The sequence below is a fragment of the Gouania willdenowi genome, chromosome 16, assembly GCF_900634775.1.
Source record: "Gouania willdenowi chromosome 16, fGouWil2.1, whole genome shotgun sequence".
NCBI lineage: Eukaryota > Metazoa > Chordata > Actinopteri > Blenniiformes > Gobiesocidae > Gouania > Gouania willdenowi.
Genome location: NC_041059.1, coordinates 13,861,670 through 13,879,077, shown reverse-complemented (window position 1 = coordinate 13,879,077; position 17,408 = coordinate 13,861,670). Strand labels below are relative to the sequence as shown.

Sequence of the window (17,408 nt, the reverse complement as noted above, 5' to 3'; positions counted from 1 at the left end):
AAATTTCAATGTGATTTGTGTAAAGAAAAATTAATATGATACCATAGAGAAATTATTTCTTTTGTCGAGGAATGTTTGATTTTAAAGCAATGTCCACGGAACCATCGACACCAGTGGTTCCTACGGACAGTAATAGTAGACGTACCTACATGGCGGCTGTTGTAGCCATAGCAACTGAATGTGACGATTCAATCTGCCTGCTTTGTGAGTTTTATTTTTGTGCAGTGTGAAACCCGTACAGTAGTTTAAGTAAGAAACGATTAAGAAACCGTTATTTGCTAATCTGAGAATTAAAGTTGTATTCTTTTTTTAAATCTCTAATATGGAGCGGGTTAGGATTTTCGGACTTTAGCAAAGGGCTAAACTAGCATATTTGCTAAAGTCATATATTCCCGTGTGTCTCGCGCTGTGTTTTTGTAGCTGCCCACGTGCCTGAGCAGCATGTCAGCAGTCAACAGTCTCATCCCTGCACGGTTTCTCACCATCATATCTCACCTTGTCATCGTTATCACCATTTTCTGGTCAAGGGTGAGTCTTAAACCTCACAATGTGGTGTTATAAATGTAATATTGATGAGTAATTTCGTTTAATTATCTTTTTATGCTTGATGTTCATGACTGCACGTGTTGTGTTTTGAACAGGATAATAATGTGAAGGCGAGTTTGCCATTGGACTACTCACAGGATCAGTATGACAGCGAGGACACAAAGTGAGTATATGTCATAACCATACCTTTATTTCATTTTTTTATTATTCATTTCATTTTTATTTATTTATTTTTCTGGGCAGGGACAAGAAAACAAAAAAAAAAAGAAACAAAAAAACTTCTTTGTGTACAAGGGAATTCCAATAGAGAAAAACAATCAGAGATGTTCAAAATAATAAATTAGATCCATGTACGCTTATAAGTAGGGATGTCCTGATACAACTTTTTCACTTCCGATATGATGCCGATATTGCAGCCTTGAGTATTGGCCGATATCGATCCGATACCGATATCAGCACAAACCATACATACTTTTATTACTTCTTTTGTAGTGTGGAATGTTAGAAAAGGCTTGATCAAGTAATGTTACTCAAACAGAGAACAATAGTCAACAATTCAAGTTCACTTCAGTTATTTGTTACTGTCAGTATGTGATGGGGACAAAAAGAACAAAAACTTGTCAGAGCGCTTATATTGGAGATTTTAGATGCAGTCCGATAAAATCCGATAATCGTTTTCTGCTGATATCAGATCGGGACACTCCTATTTATAATTGCAATAATAACTTTGCTCAAAAAGGAATAGGAAGAAGAAAGACTTATTTAATCCCACGCCCATTTCTTAATCATTCATTTTTCACCATATTGCTTCTCTCTGTTTAGACTTCTAGAAATACATATTATGTACTAAACAGAATAGGAAAAAAACTGACTAACTAATAATACAGATATACAAGACAATGCAAAATACCAACAATGGTGATAAATTCCACGTCCACCTCACTCACAGCGAGAAGGTCCTGGGTTCAAGCCCTGGGGTGGACACTTGGGTCCTTTCTGTGTGGAGTTTGCATGTTCTCCCCGTGCTGCGTGGGTTTCCTCCCACAATCTAAAAACATGATTGTTTGGTTGATTGGAGTTTCTAAATTGCCCGTAGGAGTGAATGTGAGTGTGGGCGGTTGTCTGTGTGTTTATGTGATGGACTGGCGCCCTGTACAGGGTGTACCCCCGCCTAGCGTCCAATGATAGCCGGAGATTGGCACCGGCAGACCCCCACGACCCTGACAAACAGGAACAAGCGGTTCTGAAAATGTAATCAGCCAATTAGTTACATCAACCCCATCCTCACTGCACTGTGACCAAATCATACATTTATGAAGTGACTTAATACTGAATGTGAATCTAGGCTGTTCCATAGTATCACCCCACATACATCCAGACAAAAACTTCCAATCTTAGGTATTATGAAATTTCCAGAGCCCCTGGTACCATGAGTGTTCACTTTAAAAAAAGATAAATCTTTGTATGTTGGCAGGAAAATGCTTTAAATAATAATATCAGAGTATAATATTTCACAAGGTCATGGATTTTCAGTAACTTTGATTGAATAAAGAGATTATTAGTGTGTGCTAAATTTTCAGTCTTATGTAAAATTGTTGTTTTTGTAATAGGATTAATGGATGTATGGAACTTTGATCATTGTTTTTCATGTTAATTCCACTTTTGTGTGCGTTTGCTACTACACTGTTTTGTGCACAGGTTGGTGGTGGCGTTGGCGGTCACTCTCGGCCTGTTTGCGATAGAGCTGGCTGGTTTCTTCTCTGGAGTGTCCATGTTTAACAGCAGCCAAGGTCTCCTGTGTATCCTTCATCAGCCTGCCTGTTATCACTGTGAATAAGCTTTGATTATGATTAAGTATTCAATTAAAAAAAACTTTATTTTTCTTTTGGAAACTTCAGTTTCAGTCACATCCCGACCAAGAAACATGAAAGACAATAACATGGGGGACAGGTATGGGAGTACTGGAATAACTTTTAACAAAATGTATCCCCAAAATGTGAAGAAATTATTAGTCAATGAATATATAAATATATTTTGATGTAGTTTTCGTCAACATGCGATTTTTTTCAAATTAGCCATAGTCATAGTTTAGTAATTGTCACTTTAAAAAAATCTAGTCAAAGAAAGCTATGACGGAAACTTTTAGTCGACAAAATGAACACTGAGCATAGCAAAATTTCATACCAATAATTTAATGTAATTGTTAATATTTATCTTGAATACAGGCACCCGATATGTTCAGTTCTGTTCAGTTTATTTGTTTGTTTCAGTCAAACAAATTGTTCAAACATAAATCACAATTAAAATATATATAATAAGGCAGAAGCAAAATGCTTATATGCCCAACATAAATAACATTCAGACAAGTTACATACAAAAGAAATGCAAGCATTTAACAAATACATTTGAGTTGCCCTTTTTTCAAATAATGCAAAATGTATAAATACATATATACACACGTACCTTATTTTATATACAACATTTAACAAATGCCTAAAAACACAAACATAAATCTACTGCTTCACATAACTCTCTAAAATATATTGTGACATTTTATTTTTGAAATTAAATAATGTCACTCATTTTTATTTCTTTATCAACAGAATTCCACAAATGATCTCCTGCTAATCACTTCTTTTTTCATTTATTTTTTTCCATTTATTTATTAGGTACACATAAAAAAAACAAACATTTAAGGTGCAAGGAGGGAGCGAAGCCCAATGGATTTGTACAAGAGCTGCCCTCCTTTCAATAAACTTAAACATTAAAGGCGAGTAGACACTTAAAAGATCATGAGGAGGAGAAAAAAATGGAAACGAATATATAAACAGACTTCACAAATATTAATATCAAAAGACAAATGTAAATATTGAAGACAATTTTTACCTAAAGAGAAAAAGGAAACAGGAAGTGAGACAGGTTAGTTTTACCTTACTGATGGTGTGTTGTTGCAATAGTAATCTGCATCTGATCATACTTAAAATTAAAAGGAAAGGAAGATAATGGAAGTGGTTGGATGTTAAGATAGTCTAATAATAGAAGTGCATACGGTAAAAATAAAAAAATTTGCAGCTTAGAAAACTTGCATTAAAACATGAGAATGAAAGCAAAATGTTCCACTGAATAGCTGTAAAATATGAGAACATGATAAATATAAAATTCTCTCTAGTAATCAGTTACACTTCCATGACTGCAGACTTTCTGATAGCAACAGGAGTCCATGCCTGTGCCTCTGTAGCTCTACTTTTCTTTCTATTTGAGCAGTGGGAGTGTGACATCTACTGGTGGATCCTGGCCATCTGCAGGTTAGTGTGTTTGTATTTACACATCTGTGGACAGACTCATTTTCCCTAACAGATGTTACACCCAGCACTGGCTGTGCACTGTAGTGCATCGGTGTCCTTATCTTTCTTTGTGTTTGAGAAATGGGAGTGCTGGACTTATTGGGTTATTTTTGCCTTCTGCAGGTTGGTGCACTGTGTGTTGTTGGCATGAATAAATGTTTCATGAAGAGCAATATAACTGAAATAATGATTTATTGATTTATCTCTCTCTGTGTGTGTGTTTTCACTCTAGTGTGCTGCCTGCTTTTGTGGAGATCATTATCTTTATTGCAGTTTTTGGACTAAAGAAGAAGCCGCTATGAACCGCATTTTGGTTCAGTTTGGACTTATACAAAAAAACTCTTTTAAGAAAAAGTGAAAAAAAATAATGCTAAAAGATTAGATGAGTAGGGTTATTCAATAAATATCAAGTAACAGCAGATGTGTATTTTTTTTTTTGTTCCTTTTGTATGTTTGAATAAAATTTTAAAAAGTATTGTGCCTGTTGTTTTTATCCAACATATCAGTTATTCCATTAATATAATTTTTAAAGACTTTTGAAACTGAAAGCTGACTGTAGTTTTGGCTGTTTGTACAAATATTTGTCAATTAAAAAACGTATTTAGGGCAAAATCTGCCAATATGCTTTAAAAAGTTGACTCGGGGTGTGATTTATAAATTTTGATTTGTAGGTTTTTAGAGAATAGTGAAAACTGTGTGGACTGACGGGAAGGTTGGTGGGGTCAGTAATTATGTATTTATTAAGTTAAGGGGCAGAAATATAATAATTATATTCTTCTTACTGCTCCTTTCCGATCGCGAAATGTTTAATTTGGACTGTGATACTATTTGATGTAATACTCTATGTTAGTTTGCAATTTCATGAAAATAACAAATAAATAAATACATTAAAATCCTCAATATCATTTTACTAAAATAGATTGTTTTCGTGTTTTTGTGCAATGAAGTTTTTTGTATGTCAGGTTTTTTGGTTTTTAAAAAAATTAAAAGAATAAAGTACTTTTTCTTCATCCATTACTCCACCTACTGGTCCCACCTCCTATTTTGACCGGGTTGTCTGGTTTTTGGTTCCTACGCTTAGGTGCTAAAAGCTTCCTCAACCGAGTGTAGACTTTGTCAATTGCGTTTCATTTGGAGGATTCAGATTTTTCGTCAAACGATGGGTATGAAGTTTTATCATAGTTTGTATTTAAATCATAATTTAGTTCATTTTGTGTTTAATTCCTCTGGTCATTGTAGAGATGTAGTGGAACTAGACGGCTAACGTCTACAGGTTATAAATAATGACAGCATTGTGTTCAATATGAATTAATATGAGCTTGCTTTTAGTTTGCATTGTGTTTTTTAATATATTGTGCTTTCGGTTGTGTTTATCTGTGGCTGTGCGAGTTAAACTTGAGCAGTTAGCATGAATGCTAGGAATGCTAACAGGTTCCAGTCGGAGACATTGTCCGTGTGAACACTGACGTGGCTTAAAAAACACTGAACTTAACCAGAAACTTCAAATAACTTAACTATTTGCAATATATTATCAGTTTGCCCATTTAATTATGGGATGCCTATTGTAACTTATGCTGAAATAAACAGCAACATTTAGCAACAAACCACTTTGGTTTTCTCATAAAGATATAATGTCAATGTTAAAGTGTTAAATCTTTAATCTCAATTTTAAATCAAAATTTCACCTACTTTGCACAATGGTACTTCCGGTGAATTTGTATATTAGCTAAATATTTCGTTTCAACCGTAACATTTAAATTTAACATTTAAAATTTAGCAGTTATATTTAAATGTAACATTTAGATTTTACACGAGAAAAGCAAATATCAAAAATTTCACGAACATTGCTGTAAATCTGGTCAAAAGTAGCGTGGAAAAATTCACATACGTTTTTTAAACGTGGTTTGTTGCTAAATGTTGCAAAAAAAGTTGCTATTTATTTTAGCATGAGCAACTTTACAATCAGGCTCAGCACCCCATATTCAATCATCCACCAAAATAAACATAATTTTTGTTTGTGTGTGTTTGGTCTCGCTTTGCAGGCTTTAATAACGGCCGTGGCTATGGATACATTAAATGTATCTATAGACTGCCACTCTATTCATACGCAGCGCCCCTCATTGGCCAATTTAGGTCACATGACATTTATTTTTGTCAGACATGTATTTTTAAAGGTGGGATTTGCCGTGTTAATCATGTTAAAATGATAAAATGTCTATGTCAACCATGGGATTTGAACCCACTTTAACGAGGGAAGAATCCTTGAGTGCGGTGCCATAGACCACTTGAGGGCTATGGCTATGTTTAACATGTTTCTAGACACTTTCTTTAAGAACTGACCCATTTATTTACTGATTCAGTACATGACTCTTCTGCAGTTGTGTTGTGATGGCTCATTTAATGAATATCTTGTTGCTCTGTCTGACCCTAAGCGGCGAACACTGGTACATCTCTGGTTCTGTCCAGTCTGCTGACCGTGCTGGTGTTTGCTGGGATGCAGATGTTCAGCAAACAGCTAGGATCCACTGAGTGGCTCACCATCCTGGGAGGCTTCCTGGGCTCTGTCCTCTTCATCTGCTCCCTCACCGTATCCTTCAGTGTTTCAGTTTGTTTGTTTGCTTCAGTCTAACAAAAAAAAAACTCAAACATAAATCACAATTTTAGAATATGTAACAAGACTGGCAGAAGCAAAAAAAATGTCTTTTTTGCGGCTTATGAGCCAAGGTCTGATACGTGTCACACCTTAACTTCTCCTGAAGGCCTTTAACAATCTGGAAAACCTCATTTTTGGGAAAGGATTTCAAGCCAAGATCTTTCCAGAGAGTAAGTTTTAGATCTTTTTACGTCCTATTTTTTGTTAAGCATGTGTTTGGACCAGATATAGGCAACTAGTGGCCTGGGAGCCCCAAAACAAATCCTCAAAAATGGTATTTTGAGAAGTTTGAAGGAATATAAAGGCCAACATGATATACAAAATAACTCCCAAAACACACAAATTGACAGCAAAATGTACAAAGTACACAAAAATACACAAAAAAAAATAAAAAAAAATGCACAAAATGACAACAAAGACAGCCACAACAACCACTCAAACAATCAAAATGACTACGAAAAACACATATCAGAATAGCTCCAAAGGCACACAAACTGTCAACAAAATTACATAAAATCACAATAAAATACAGAAAACAAAAATACAGAAAATTTCCCCAAAAATGCACAAATCGACAACATAAATGCAGAAAATGACAATTACACATAATTAAGAACACAAAACAATAACAAAAGCACACATAATGACTCCAATAACACACAAAATGACTAAAAACTGACAACAAAACCACAAAGACAAAGAAAGGACAACCCCACGAACCTGTTATTATTCTAAATGTTCAGATTAAATCACATTTTTGTGGCCCCCGCTGTGATAGAGTTGTCCAATCCCTGGTTTAGACTATAGTGATATATTTTTCTATGATATTACTTGTAACATACGATCCTGTCGTCCTCCAGTTCTGTTGTGTCTGTGCCTGTCACTGTTTGCCTCTGGCTTGGTGCACCGTGTCTGTGTCACCACGTGGTAAGTGATGAGTCATCATTTCCCCTTACAGCTGTGTGGGTCACCTCTGTTTAAAGTCAATAACATGATATTTGTTCTGTTTTCTCTCTCGCTGTAGCTTGATTTTCTCCCTCTTCGCCCTCTACTACATCAACAAAATCTCAGCGGCCCTCTACCAAGCAGCTGCTCCAGCTGTAGCACCAGCAAAAATGGCCACCAAAGGCAAAAAGAAGAATTGATTAATCTGTGATGTCTATACATCAAGGTTAACCTGAATTATTACCCATTACTTATGGTTGGAGGAGCTTAACTTTATCAACATAAACATTGTTAAAGATTCTAAGGATTAATACAAAAGGTGTCAACTGATTAGGAAAACATCATGAAACTGTTTTTTTTATAGTGATCTGAAATTAGAACTGCTGTGTGCTGATAAACCTATGGTCTGTAAATACAAGTCATAAACATGTCTCTACATTCCAGTCACAACCTTTCACTCTTGAAGCTGATTATGATCATTAAGTCATCTTCCTCCTCTACACATTAGGTTTTAATTTTGTTAAATTCATTTTTTTTTTAAAATAAACTTTGTGAAGAAAGAAAACATGTCTATTTATTGTTTTTTTTTTTTTTTAAACTGTAAACGTATTTTTCCTCAGAGCCTGTGGAGGGAACTGACGTCTAGCTTCTTTAGTGGCGTTGAAAACTGTGATACAACCCTTTTTTTTTTTTTTTTTTACATTTTTGTAAATGCCCTGTGTATATTATCATGGCATAAACTGAGATTTTATCTCCAGTATTACATGAAATGTGCATTTTGGTATAAAGGCTTTCAATGGTAAAAAGCAGTGAATATATTGTAGAGCATTATTAACTTTTAATTCTGACCAAGCACTGGAAACGCTGCATGTGCGTTGGTTTAAAAATCAGCGATATTAGCATAGCTCTGAATCAAAATAGAAAGATGTCGACGCAGGAGGATGGTTAACGCGTCCTTAACTCGCATACTCGTGTTGCCAAAACGGCAAAAGTCCCTCAACGACATAATGACCACAGCGTTACTATCCCAAAAGAAAGTTTTCACCAGCGGAGCCTTGTTGTTGTTGTAGCAGCGTCTCTGTGACGAGGGAGGGGCTACACATCAATCTGGCTCTTGCCAGTTTACCTTTGGTGTGGTTTTTTCTTTATATTCCGGGTCATTCCCTACATTTGGCCCAATGTCAGTTCCCCTCCACCTGATACTTTAGCTGCAACACTGAAGACATACCTCTTCCTCCTCTTCCCTGTTATGCTCCCCCTGCCTGTCCCTCCCTCCGTCTTCATGGGCGTTGCCAGATGTTTAATAACCTCTGGATAAACTTCCAGTCGGTCCCTCTTTCTCATTGACCTACATTGACCACGTATTGCTGATCTGGTGAGGCTTCTTAAAAATTACTCTGATCTGTTTTCTTCTTCAATCTGCTTTGTTTTTCTTCCTCATAGTTTTCTTTGCAAGAATTCCTCAATGTCTGCTTTTTGTGTACAACTGACAAGTTTATGTTCTGCTTGGGATAATCTGTACATACTTGTAAAGTCTTGATAACTTGTCCTCTATTCTCTTTCTGTTTAAAATGTCTGTCTGTGTAAGAAAGACTTTAGAAAACTGTGTAAGTCAGAAGGAAAAAGCATGTGTGGGTGTGATAAGGATTCCACTTTATTAGCCTGGTGGTGATGTCAGTCCAAAGAATTTAGCTCTGAGTGCCAATAAAACCCACACCCACATCCTGGTGTGGACCCTGTGTTAGCTTTGGAACCAACACCATGTCCTCCTGCCTGATCAGCAACAGGAATGAAGACGCGCCTTTTTCTCAAACAAAAGGACGCACTATAGATGAGATTACTCATTACTAGTGTAAAACTAGTTATCAATATAACATTCATGGATTACATTGGCTATACATGCTTTATATAGGCACTCATTAGTGGACACTATAACAACCAGCAAGTGAACATTTTGAACAAAAATATTTATATAGCACTTTTTTTTCAAGGAGACTCAAAGCACGTACATAAACCATTATTCATTCACACCAGTCACTCCCATCACTCATACTGGTGGTGGTAAACTACACTGCAGCCACAGCTGCCCTGGGGCATACTGACAGAAGCGTGGCCTATGGCCCCTCTGACCACAGCCAACATTCATGCACAATTCATACAAGGCAATGTGGGTAAAGTGCCATGCTCAAGGACACAAGAACAATGACGAGGATAGAGTCAGATTTGAACCCACCAACTATTTGGTTATTGGACGACATCTTAAACCAGAACTTTTGTCTGATGAGTAAAATAGGACTAATTGGTTTTGCAAACAGAAGATCTACTGGTTTGTCCATAACTCTTGTGTTTTGTCTATAATTGTTTATGTATAAAACATACTGCATTTATTTCTCGTCAGCTGTCAATAATACAGCCATGACTCTGCTGGAACAATCAATGCAGAACATGATCGAAGTCTTCCACAGCTATGTAGAGAAGGACGGAGACGGAAAGACCTTAAGCAAGAAGCAACTGAAGAAACTACTGGAGACGGAGCTGCCTGAGTTTCTAAAGGTGACATTTTGCTTTTAACTGTGCACATTCACAAGCCTTTCTATGTGGGATACAACATGACCTGATCTTATTCTCCCTCTTTTTTCAGGCCCAGAAAAACCCCAACATTGTGGACAACATCATGAAAGATCTGGACCAAAACAAAGACGATAAACTGAACTTTGAAGAGTTCGTTCCTTTTGTTGCAGGTCTAGTGATGGCTTGCGAAAAATGTTTTCAAAAAAAGGACAAGAAGTAAGATGAAAAAAGGATCATGTTGATTGTATATGGTGGTTTTTGCATCGTATGGAATTAAGGATTCAAAAGTAAAAAAATGACTTTTGACAGAAATCTCAAATTGTCTCAGTCTCTCCTTGATTTCTTGTTGAATTTTCTTGGCAAATGTTATGACATCGTGCAAAATAATTTGACTGTATCTGAACCGAGGGCCACATGATCAACATCCACATCAACAATTGGTATAATGACCAATCTGAGCATTAATGCAGGAAATTACAGAGGTTTTTGTCTCTTTATGTGTTCTTTTTGTGATCTGTTGTTATTATTGTCGTTTCATGTCTTTATGGTGTCATTTTGCGTTATTTTGTGGTTGTTTTGTGTATTTTTTTGTGCATTTGTGTTGTTGCCTTGAATATTTTTGTTGTTGTTTTGTGTGTTTTTGAAGTTTTTTTGTGTATTTTCCTGTCATTTTGGAGTTTTATTTTGTTGTTATTGTTTTGTATGTTATGAATTGTTTTGTGTATATTTATCATTATTTTATGAAAAATTTACTCCAAAAAGTTCCATGTTGGAATGAAAACCTGAGACACTGAGTTCTTTTCACATCTGAAACACATAATTCTTCCTCATACTAACTTTTCTGATGTGGCAGCTGTTTTTGACACAGGAATGCATTGGTATCAGATGTGTCTGTTTTAATGCTCAACCTCTGGTGTAGCACATAAACGTAGCGTCCCTGCATTTAGGTTGTGATCCTATTGAACCAGGTGAGAATGCTTTAAAGTCAGGAATGTTTGGAAGAGGCCACTCGTGGAGCGCAGTGATTTTTTTCCAGATGTGTTCAAGCTGAAACACATTCTTCTTTGGTGCAAACTGGCGCCGTCCCTGAAAGGAATGATCTAAACATAAACTATCCTTCAACAGAAATGAGCAAGCAAAGAACTCGAAAAGTTAAAGTGAAACATTGCAGCACAGTTTTCTCAATAATATGAGCTCACTGTGCAAATAGAAATGACTCTTATCTAAAGAGAAAGATGAGTCATTCCAGTCAAAAAAAAAAAACAATGTAGCAATGCTTATTACAAGTAATAAAGCGTTATAAATGCAGTTTTTAACATTTAAAAAAGCCTTATCATTGCTTATTACTAGTATTACTAGTATTACTTGTAATCAGGCTTTATTAATAGTCATCAACATTAACAAGGCCTTAATAATTCTTATCAACATTGTTAAAGCTTTGTTTTATATTACCAGTATTAAGGCCCTATTAATGTTTATTACTAGTAATAAAAGTCCTATTAATATTATTCACAATATTAAGGTCTTAATAATGCTTATAATATAACTAATAATAAGAAATAATAAAGCTTATTAACTACTGATATTTATTATTAATGTTTTATAACTTGTAGTTACATAGTTGCCAGTTTTCTAATCCTGACTAACACTAAATTGACAGATTTATGCACTGAAACAGTCGTTTTACTTCTAATTCCTGCAGGAACTCTTGTGCTTCAGTCCTGCGGTTTCCGGTCATTGTGTAAGTTCCGTTTAGTAATGCTGGGACATTTTCATGGACTTTCACCATTTTTCCTCTCCCATTTGGATATGTGAAAACATAAAGACAGAGTGTAAAGAAGGAACAACAACAAAGGAAAAATAATGATAACAAGTACACGGTCAGTTCCAAAATCTACATATACTGTATACACCAAAAAATAAAGGAAAAAGAAAGAAATATTAATCTATGACAAAACAATGACTTTTGACATTTTTACCATAAGATATTGTCAGCAAGTAAAAATAAATCTGTGGAAAAGATGAATTTCCTGAGTCTCAAACTGAATAACTTTTGCAGGTTTTATCAATTTTACTCAATTGTGTTGAAGTGTTGGTACTCAACCCTTACTGTAGAAAATTAAAACAAACCATCTGACAGCTTTCAAACGTATCCTTTTTCATATTATTATTCTCAGTAGAGGAATCTCTGCATGATTACTCAAAATTGCAAGATTTTGAATCAAAATGACAATAAAGCCTGTGACTGAAGGTTTTCTTCATTTTCATGTTAAGAATTATCCCTAAGTTGCAAATTGTATTTATCAAAATACATAAAATAGTAAATAAAAATATGTGTGATCATGTTCAAGCTCCACTTCCCAATAAAGATAGAATAAGAAATGGAATTTTTTTGTTGTTGCTACATTTAAGTCCATGTGTTGACACTTTATTGTGCAGTGTGGCAAGATGTATGTGAACATTGGAATGAACAATCTTGAAAGTTTTGAAATTCTTTCAATTACCATAGATACTTGTAAATAATTGTTTACGTACAAAATTAGTTTTGAAAAGATCCAAGTTATTTTAAAATTGAAAAAGCTTAGGAGCTAAAGTTAAAGTACTTATATATTGCCTTTCTGATTAGACCTCTGACTTTCTTTTAAGTTATTTAATCTTATTTTATTTTACTTTATTTTAGATTTTTATTGTACGTACTGGTTGTACATATTCTGTAACTCTTCAGTCTGGAAAAAATGTTTTTTTCTCTTGGAAAATCTTTCATTGTAAAGCCAGATTTTGTTTTCACAAAATCAAATTGAAAAAAGAAAAAGAAAAGTACTTATATCTTGCCATCAGGGGGCGTGTTTGTCTTGGGAAAAAAACCCTGCAGCTCACAAAGCATTTGATAAAGTATGACGTTGCAGATTTATTCTGCTACTGACTGACAGGGATGTGTTCAAAATGCTGATCTAATCTATTGCAACATTACAAATGAAATACAGCTGACTAAGTCTCTTTGAACAGTTTTATATTTTTGTTTGAAAATAACTGTCTGGATATCTAGAGTGCAGTGTAATATTATTATCATTATTATTGGATGAATATGGCATCTAAAAAATATTGTACAAATTATTCTCTAAGTCCCATAGAGTGTTTTTGGCTTATGATGAAATAAAAAAAAATAAAATATAATAGCATTCAATAATCAGCACTTGCAATGAGAAGAAAGTATGAAGAACAATAAAAACATTACGTATTGCGTTAATAACACTTTTCCATCATTATAAGTAATAATTAGATACTACGGCAGGAGCTTAATGTCCTTCTATTCTTACGCTTAAAATGGCTTTGAATAGAAACCACTTTAAGGAGTGAAATAAGTGCAGTTGATGTGCATTACAAAGCTGTGTTCCCCCTGTTAATGGATCAGACACATTTGAAAGCAAAGAAGGCCTCTCCAGCAGAGGAAGTGTAATGCATATCCTGGCCAGTGGAATGTGAAGAGAGAAACTTTTTTTGTAAATAACACAACATGATACTTTTTCTTTCTTCCTTTGCTCCCCTGCTTAGGAAACGTGATAGCGTTTAATAAGTGAAAGTAATAGTGGCTTAGTGAGGAGAGTGAACTGACCTTTAGATGGGACTGTGCAGGGGGCGAGAGCCAGGAAGAAACTGCAGCGTTACAGTACAGAGAAGGATGTAGAATAGATTATAAAGTCTACATCACATCACTCTGAAACAAGAAAAGCCCAGATTTGAACTGTAAGTTGGAGCCAAACCCAGTTTGCATTCAGAGAAATCAGAAGAAACCCTTTAACACTGACCTTTATGTGCTGGTTTAAGCAAAAGAGCAGCAACAAGTGACTAATTAATGCTTAAAAAAAGCCACATAAGTAGTATTTGTAATATTTCAAGCTCTTTTTCATTCATAATATTTGTTGTTCAATCAGTCAGATTATATAATTGTTTATTTTGTACCCAAAAACAAAGCTGTTTACCAATCCTTGCCACATTTAGTGGTTTTTATGTAGAATCATGAGTCAAGGCTGATAAACTACAGGGAAATCTAGATCATAACATTACAAACTGGCTGTTTGGAGTATATTTTCACAGATTTTGACAGATATTAGATGAATCTGGCAACAATGCTTGGTACACAAAGCTGGGTACATCTAAATAAAAGATCAGTAACAGGGTGATTTGAAGTAAATGCTGAAACAGTAGATTTGATAGTCAAGTAAATCACTATACGACTTCTTTATGATTTTAAATACATATTTGAAACTGAAAACACTGAAATACAGAAAGAGATTTCAGGTAGATTGTACACAAGTGATATGAACAGCTCAGCTGTCATTTCACAAAATCACAATACAGAGAGAGTGAAGTCTAACTATTTATGTGTATTCTTATTCAACTGTATTTATGTTGTATGATGTCTTACCCTTGTGGTATTTTTTTTTTCAACTGTTGGTATGTGATTGTCTCAATGTGAATATGTGTGATTATACACACGTAGACAGAAAGTTGTATTATTTACAAACTATTAAGAAATTCACGCCTTTTTTCCCACTCGGGTGGGTTCAAATAAGTTTTACTTCATCCCACTCTATTTCAGGCATTTATGTTTTATTTTTTGTACCTTATTTCAAGAGCCGGATACGGACTTGATTTGCATAGAATGTATTTTCTTTTGTGTGTGTGTGTGTGTGTGTGTGTGTGTGTGTGTGTGTGTGTGTGTGTGTGTGTGTCCACTCTTTAAGAGGTGGCTCCTTGGTCAGTCTGGGAGTCACTTGGACTGAGCAGGTGACACGCGAGCAGCATCTCTCCTAAACGTGGACCCTGAGGTGAGAACTATATATGTATACATATATATATATATATATATACAGTATATACTGTATGTATGCACCTGAAATCCAAGACTAGTAATACTTGATGTAGAATTCTGCTCTTCAGTTTTCCTCATTATTCTTAAATAATGCAGTACAGTTGTCCAGTTACTACCATGGCACGCTTGGACCAGGTCATCACAAACGTTGTGGACATTTTCCTGGAGTACGCTGATGATGGAGGGAAGAAACATCGGTTGAACAAAGAAGAGTTGATGAAGGTGTTGGATATAGAAATACAAAGCCCTGAGCTAAAAGTGAGCAAAAAAATAATAATAATCTGCACAATATCCAACTTCATTTGCATTCTGTGAACAATACTGATTTCTTTTTGATTGTTGACTGTGAAACTGTTTTCTCCAGGGTGCTATAAATGCAGACGACATCGAGGAGGCCATGAAGATGATGGATAAAAACCAAGATGGAGAGGTGACCTTCCATGAGTTTTGCCGCTGCATCTCAAACCTGGCCAAAAGCTACTACAACAAGAAAACAGGCAAGGACAAGAGAGGCAAGAGCAAAGAACAAGAGGCAGAACAAGAAAATTAAAACAGGTTTTGTCCTCTTTAACTTTACATTATATTACAGGTGAGAGATAAGGTCGTCATCATACGTGCATACAATGCATTAACCTACATAGTAACAAGTGCAGCTCATAGTTATTTTCCTGTGTTTGAAAATGCATGAAAAATGTAAACATTTAGAAGAACAACAATTCTTTACCTGTGAAAAATAAAAGCTTGATTACTCCTGAATTCTGCTTTTGTTCAGTTTAAAGATCAGTGCATGTGCATGTACTGTATGCATCAAGTACTCAGAGGATATTACTCACTGGCTCGTCTCTGCATGTGTCACTATCTTTTCAATTACATAGAAACATGTTTACTATGCTCATTCTTAGAGGTGTCCTGATCCGATATCAGCCTGAAAATGAATATCGGGTTTGATCGGACTGCATCTAAAATCAGCGATATAACTGCTCCGATAAAATTTTCCGCTCCAGCACTTCCATCCATAAGTGACTGTGGTTCACAGTCCAAAAAAGTAGGTGGCGGTAATGCACCTTGACATTGGTGCTGGTCTTATAATTTTTTTGTTTTTTAATTTTATTTAATTGTAGAGTACTTCAGATCTTATGTTGAAAGTTAAAACTTATGTGACCAATTGGTTCATAATAAATGGGTCAGTTTTTCTCATACCTCCTGTTGCTGACTATTGTTCTTTGTTTGAGAAACATCACTTGATCAAGACTTTTCTAACATTCCACTTTACAAAATAAGTCATAAAAGTATGTATGATTTGTGCTTATATCGTATTGGATCAATATCGGTATCGGTCGCTTGCAAGCCTACAATATTGGTATCATATCGGAAGTGAAAAAGTTGTATCAGGACATCCCTACTCATTCTGAATCAAAGTCATTTAATTGCTGGACAAACCCAGAGACAGAGTTAGGAAAGGTGCATATATGTATAAATATGTATTTCCTCCCTAAATACATATTAAGGGGGAAATAAGTTTAAACTGAAATTGTTGCTTATCTAAAAAGAAATTGAAATAATGATTTAAAAAATGTTCAGTGGCAGTTCATTCACTCTGTGAGGCTACTTTTTTTTTTCTTTTTTTTAAATTTTTTTGTAAATTGTGCAAAGCAGGTGAAGTAGTAAGTAAGAGAGACTGCAGGGGACATCCCCAACCACCCTAAAATAAATAAATATATTGTCAGGCCTTGGGTGGATCTAATTTGGCATATCATCGTCTAGTTTCACTCAAATGCTGGCCCTAGTTTATCAGTTTTCAGTTACTATTTCTGATTTTGTTGTATGTGGTATGTTTCTCCATGCCGCTGGCTGCTGCTAAACATTATTATCAATATGCTATGCATGGCTGGATATAGCCAGTACATCACCTGCCTCACACATACTATAGTTCTCATTTTGGCAGTAGAGGAACATGTCACAGAGACACAGCAGAGGGAGGAAATAAACAAACATTCCTCAGAGGAGTAACAGACCTAGTGGGAGACAGACAAGGTCAGTTGAACGGATGCACTAAAGGACAACAAACTAGAAGACAGACTCATCAACATCCCCCGCCAGATTGGTTGTCATTATAACTCACAACTTTTTCCTAAATGTCCTAAATCTAAGAACTTAGATGTATACATAAGAAAATATGATCACATCAGAATATCAAATTACTAACTATCTTACTATCTTAAACGGACGGACGGAGCTCAAACCTATATCCTCCTTTCCACTTTGTGGCGGGGGATAATAATAACTAGAACTGCAAGCAGTTATGAAAGGGGTCCAAGCCTTCCCACACGACTCGGCCCCCCAGGTTTTGCGGAGCCCATAAAATTACGTCACAAAGAATGACGGGCTTGGGGTGAGTGTCGGGACACAGGCCAACGTGCCATTTGCAGTGAACACGTGGATATAAAGTTTATGAAAGTGTGATTTAAAATGTGAA

At 35.5% G+C, this 17,408-nt stretch overlaps 4 protein-coding genes across 10 annotated transcripts; all 4 read left to right on the top strand.

Moving 5' to 3' along the window:
- Positions 1-134: 134 nt before the first annotated feature.
- LOC114477869 (transmembrane protein 107-like) lies at positions 135-4,635 on the top strand. Of its 4 annotated transcripts, none has more exons than XR_003675778.1 (6): positions 135-204; positions 421-528; positions 642-709; positions 2,245-2,345; positions 3,755-4,013; positions 4,123-4,148. XR_003675778.1 is itself a non-coding variant. In XM_028470532.1 (6 exons), the coding sequence occupies exons 2-6, from the start codon at positions 442-444 to the stop codon at positions 4,190-4,192; spliced, it is 423 nt and encodes a 140-aa protein (XP_028326333.1). In that variant the 5' UTR covers positions 135-204; positions 421-441; the 3' UTR covers positions 4,193-4,635. The 4 variants fall into 4 exon arrangements, 3 of the variants coding, with proteins under 3 accessions (XP_028326333.1, XP_028326330.1, XP_028326331.1); XM_028470532.1 differs by having other exon boundaries at positions 3,917-4,013; positions 4,123-4,635; XM_028470529.1 differs by having other exon boundaries at positions 3,755-3,851; positions 4,123-4,635.
- Positions 4,636-4,928: 293 nt separating this feature from the next.
- krtcap2 (keratinocyte associated protein 2) lies at positions 4,929-8,055 on the top strand. Its single transcript, XM_028470533.1, has 5 exons — positions 4,929-5,053; positions 6,323-6,477; positions 6,650-6,713; positions 7,404-7,470; positions 7,568-8,055. The coding sequence occupies exons 1-5, from the start codon at positions 5,050-5,052 to the stop codon at positions 7,686-7,688; spliced, it is 411 nt and encodes a 136-aa protein (XP_028326334.1). The 5' UTR covers positions 4,929-5,049; the 3' UTR covers positions 7,689-8,055.
- A 656-nt stretch (positions 8,056-8,711) lies between these two features.
- s100a10b (S100 calcium binding protein A10b) lies at positions 8,712-10,378 on the top strand. The gene is made up of 3 exons (XM_028470539.1): positions 8,712-8,863; positions 9,887-10,041; positions 10,130-10,378. Exons 2-3 carry the CDS (start codon positions 9,904-9,906, stop codon positions 10,277-10,279), a joined length of 288 nt encoding a protein of 95 aa, XP_028326340.1. The 5' UTR covers positions 8,712-8,863; positions 9,887-9,903; the 3' UTR covers positions 10,280-10,378.
- Positions 10,379-14,804: 4,426 nt separating this feature from the next.
- On the top strand, positions 14,805-15,634 carry s100w (S100 calcium binding protein W). Of its 4 annotated transcripts, none has more exons than XM_028470534.1 (3): positions 14,805-14,888; positions 15,001-15,190; positions 15,297-15,634. In XM_028470534.1, exons 2-3 carry the CDS (start codon positions 15,023-15,025, stop codon positions 15,480-15,482), a joined length of 354 nt encoding a protein of 117 aa, XP_028326335.1. In that variant the 5' UTR covers positions 14,805-14,888; positions 15,001-15,022; the 3' UTR covers positions 15,483-15,634. The 4 variants fall into 4 exon arrangements, with proteins under 4 accessions (XP_028326335.1, XP_028326336.1, XP_028326337.1 ...); XM_028470535.1 differs by having other exon boundaries at positions 14,831-14,888; positions 15,029-15,190; positions 15,297-15,631; XM_028470536.1 differs by having other exon boundaries at positions 14,836-14,888; positions 15,034-15,190.
- The last annotated feature ends 1,774 nt before the right edge of the window (positions 15,635-17,408 follow it).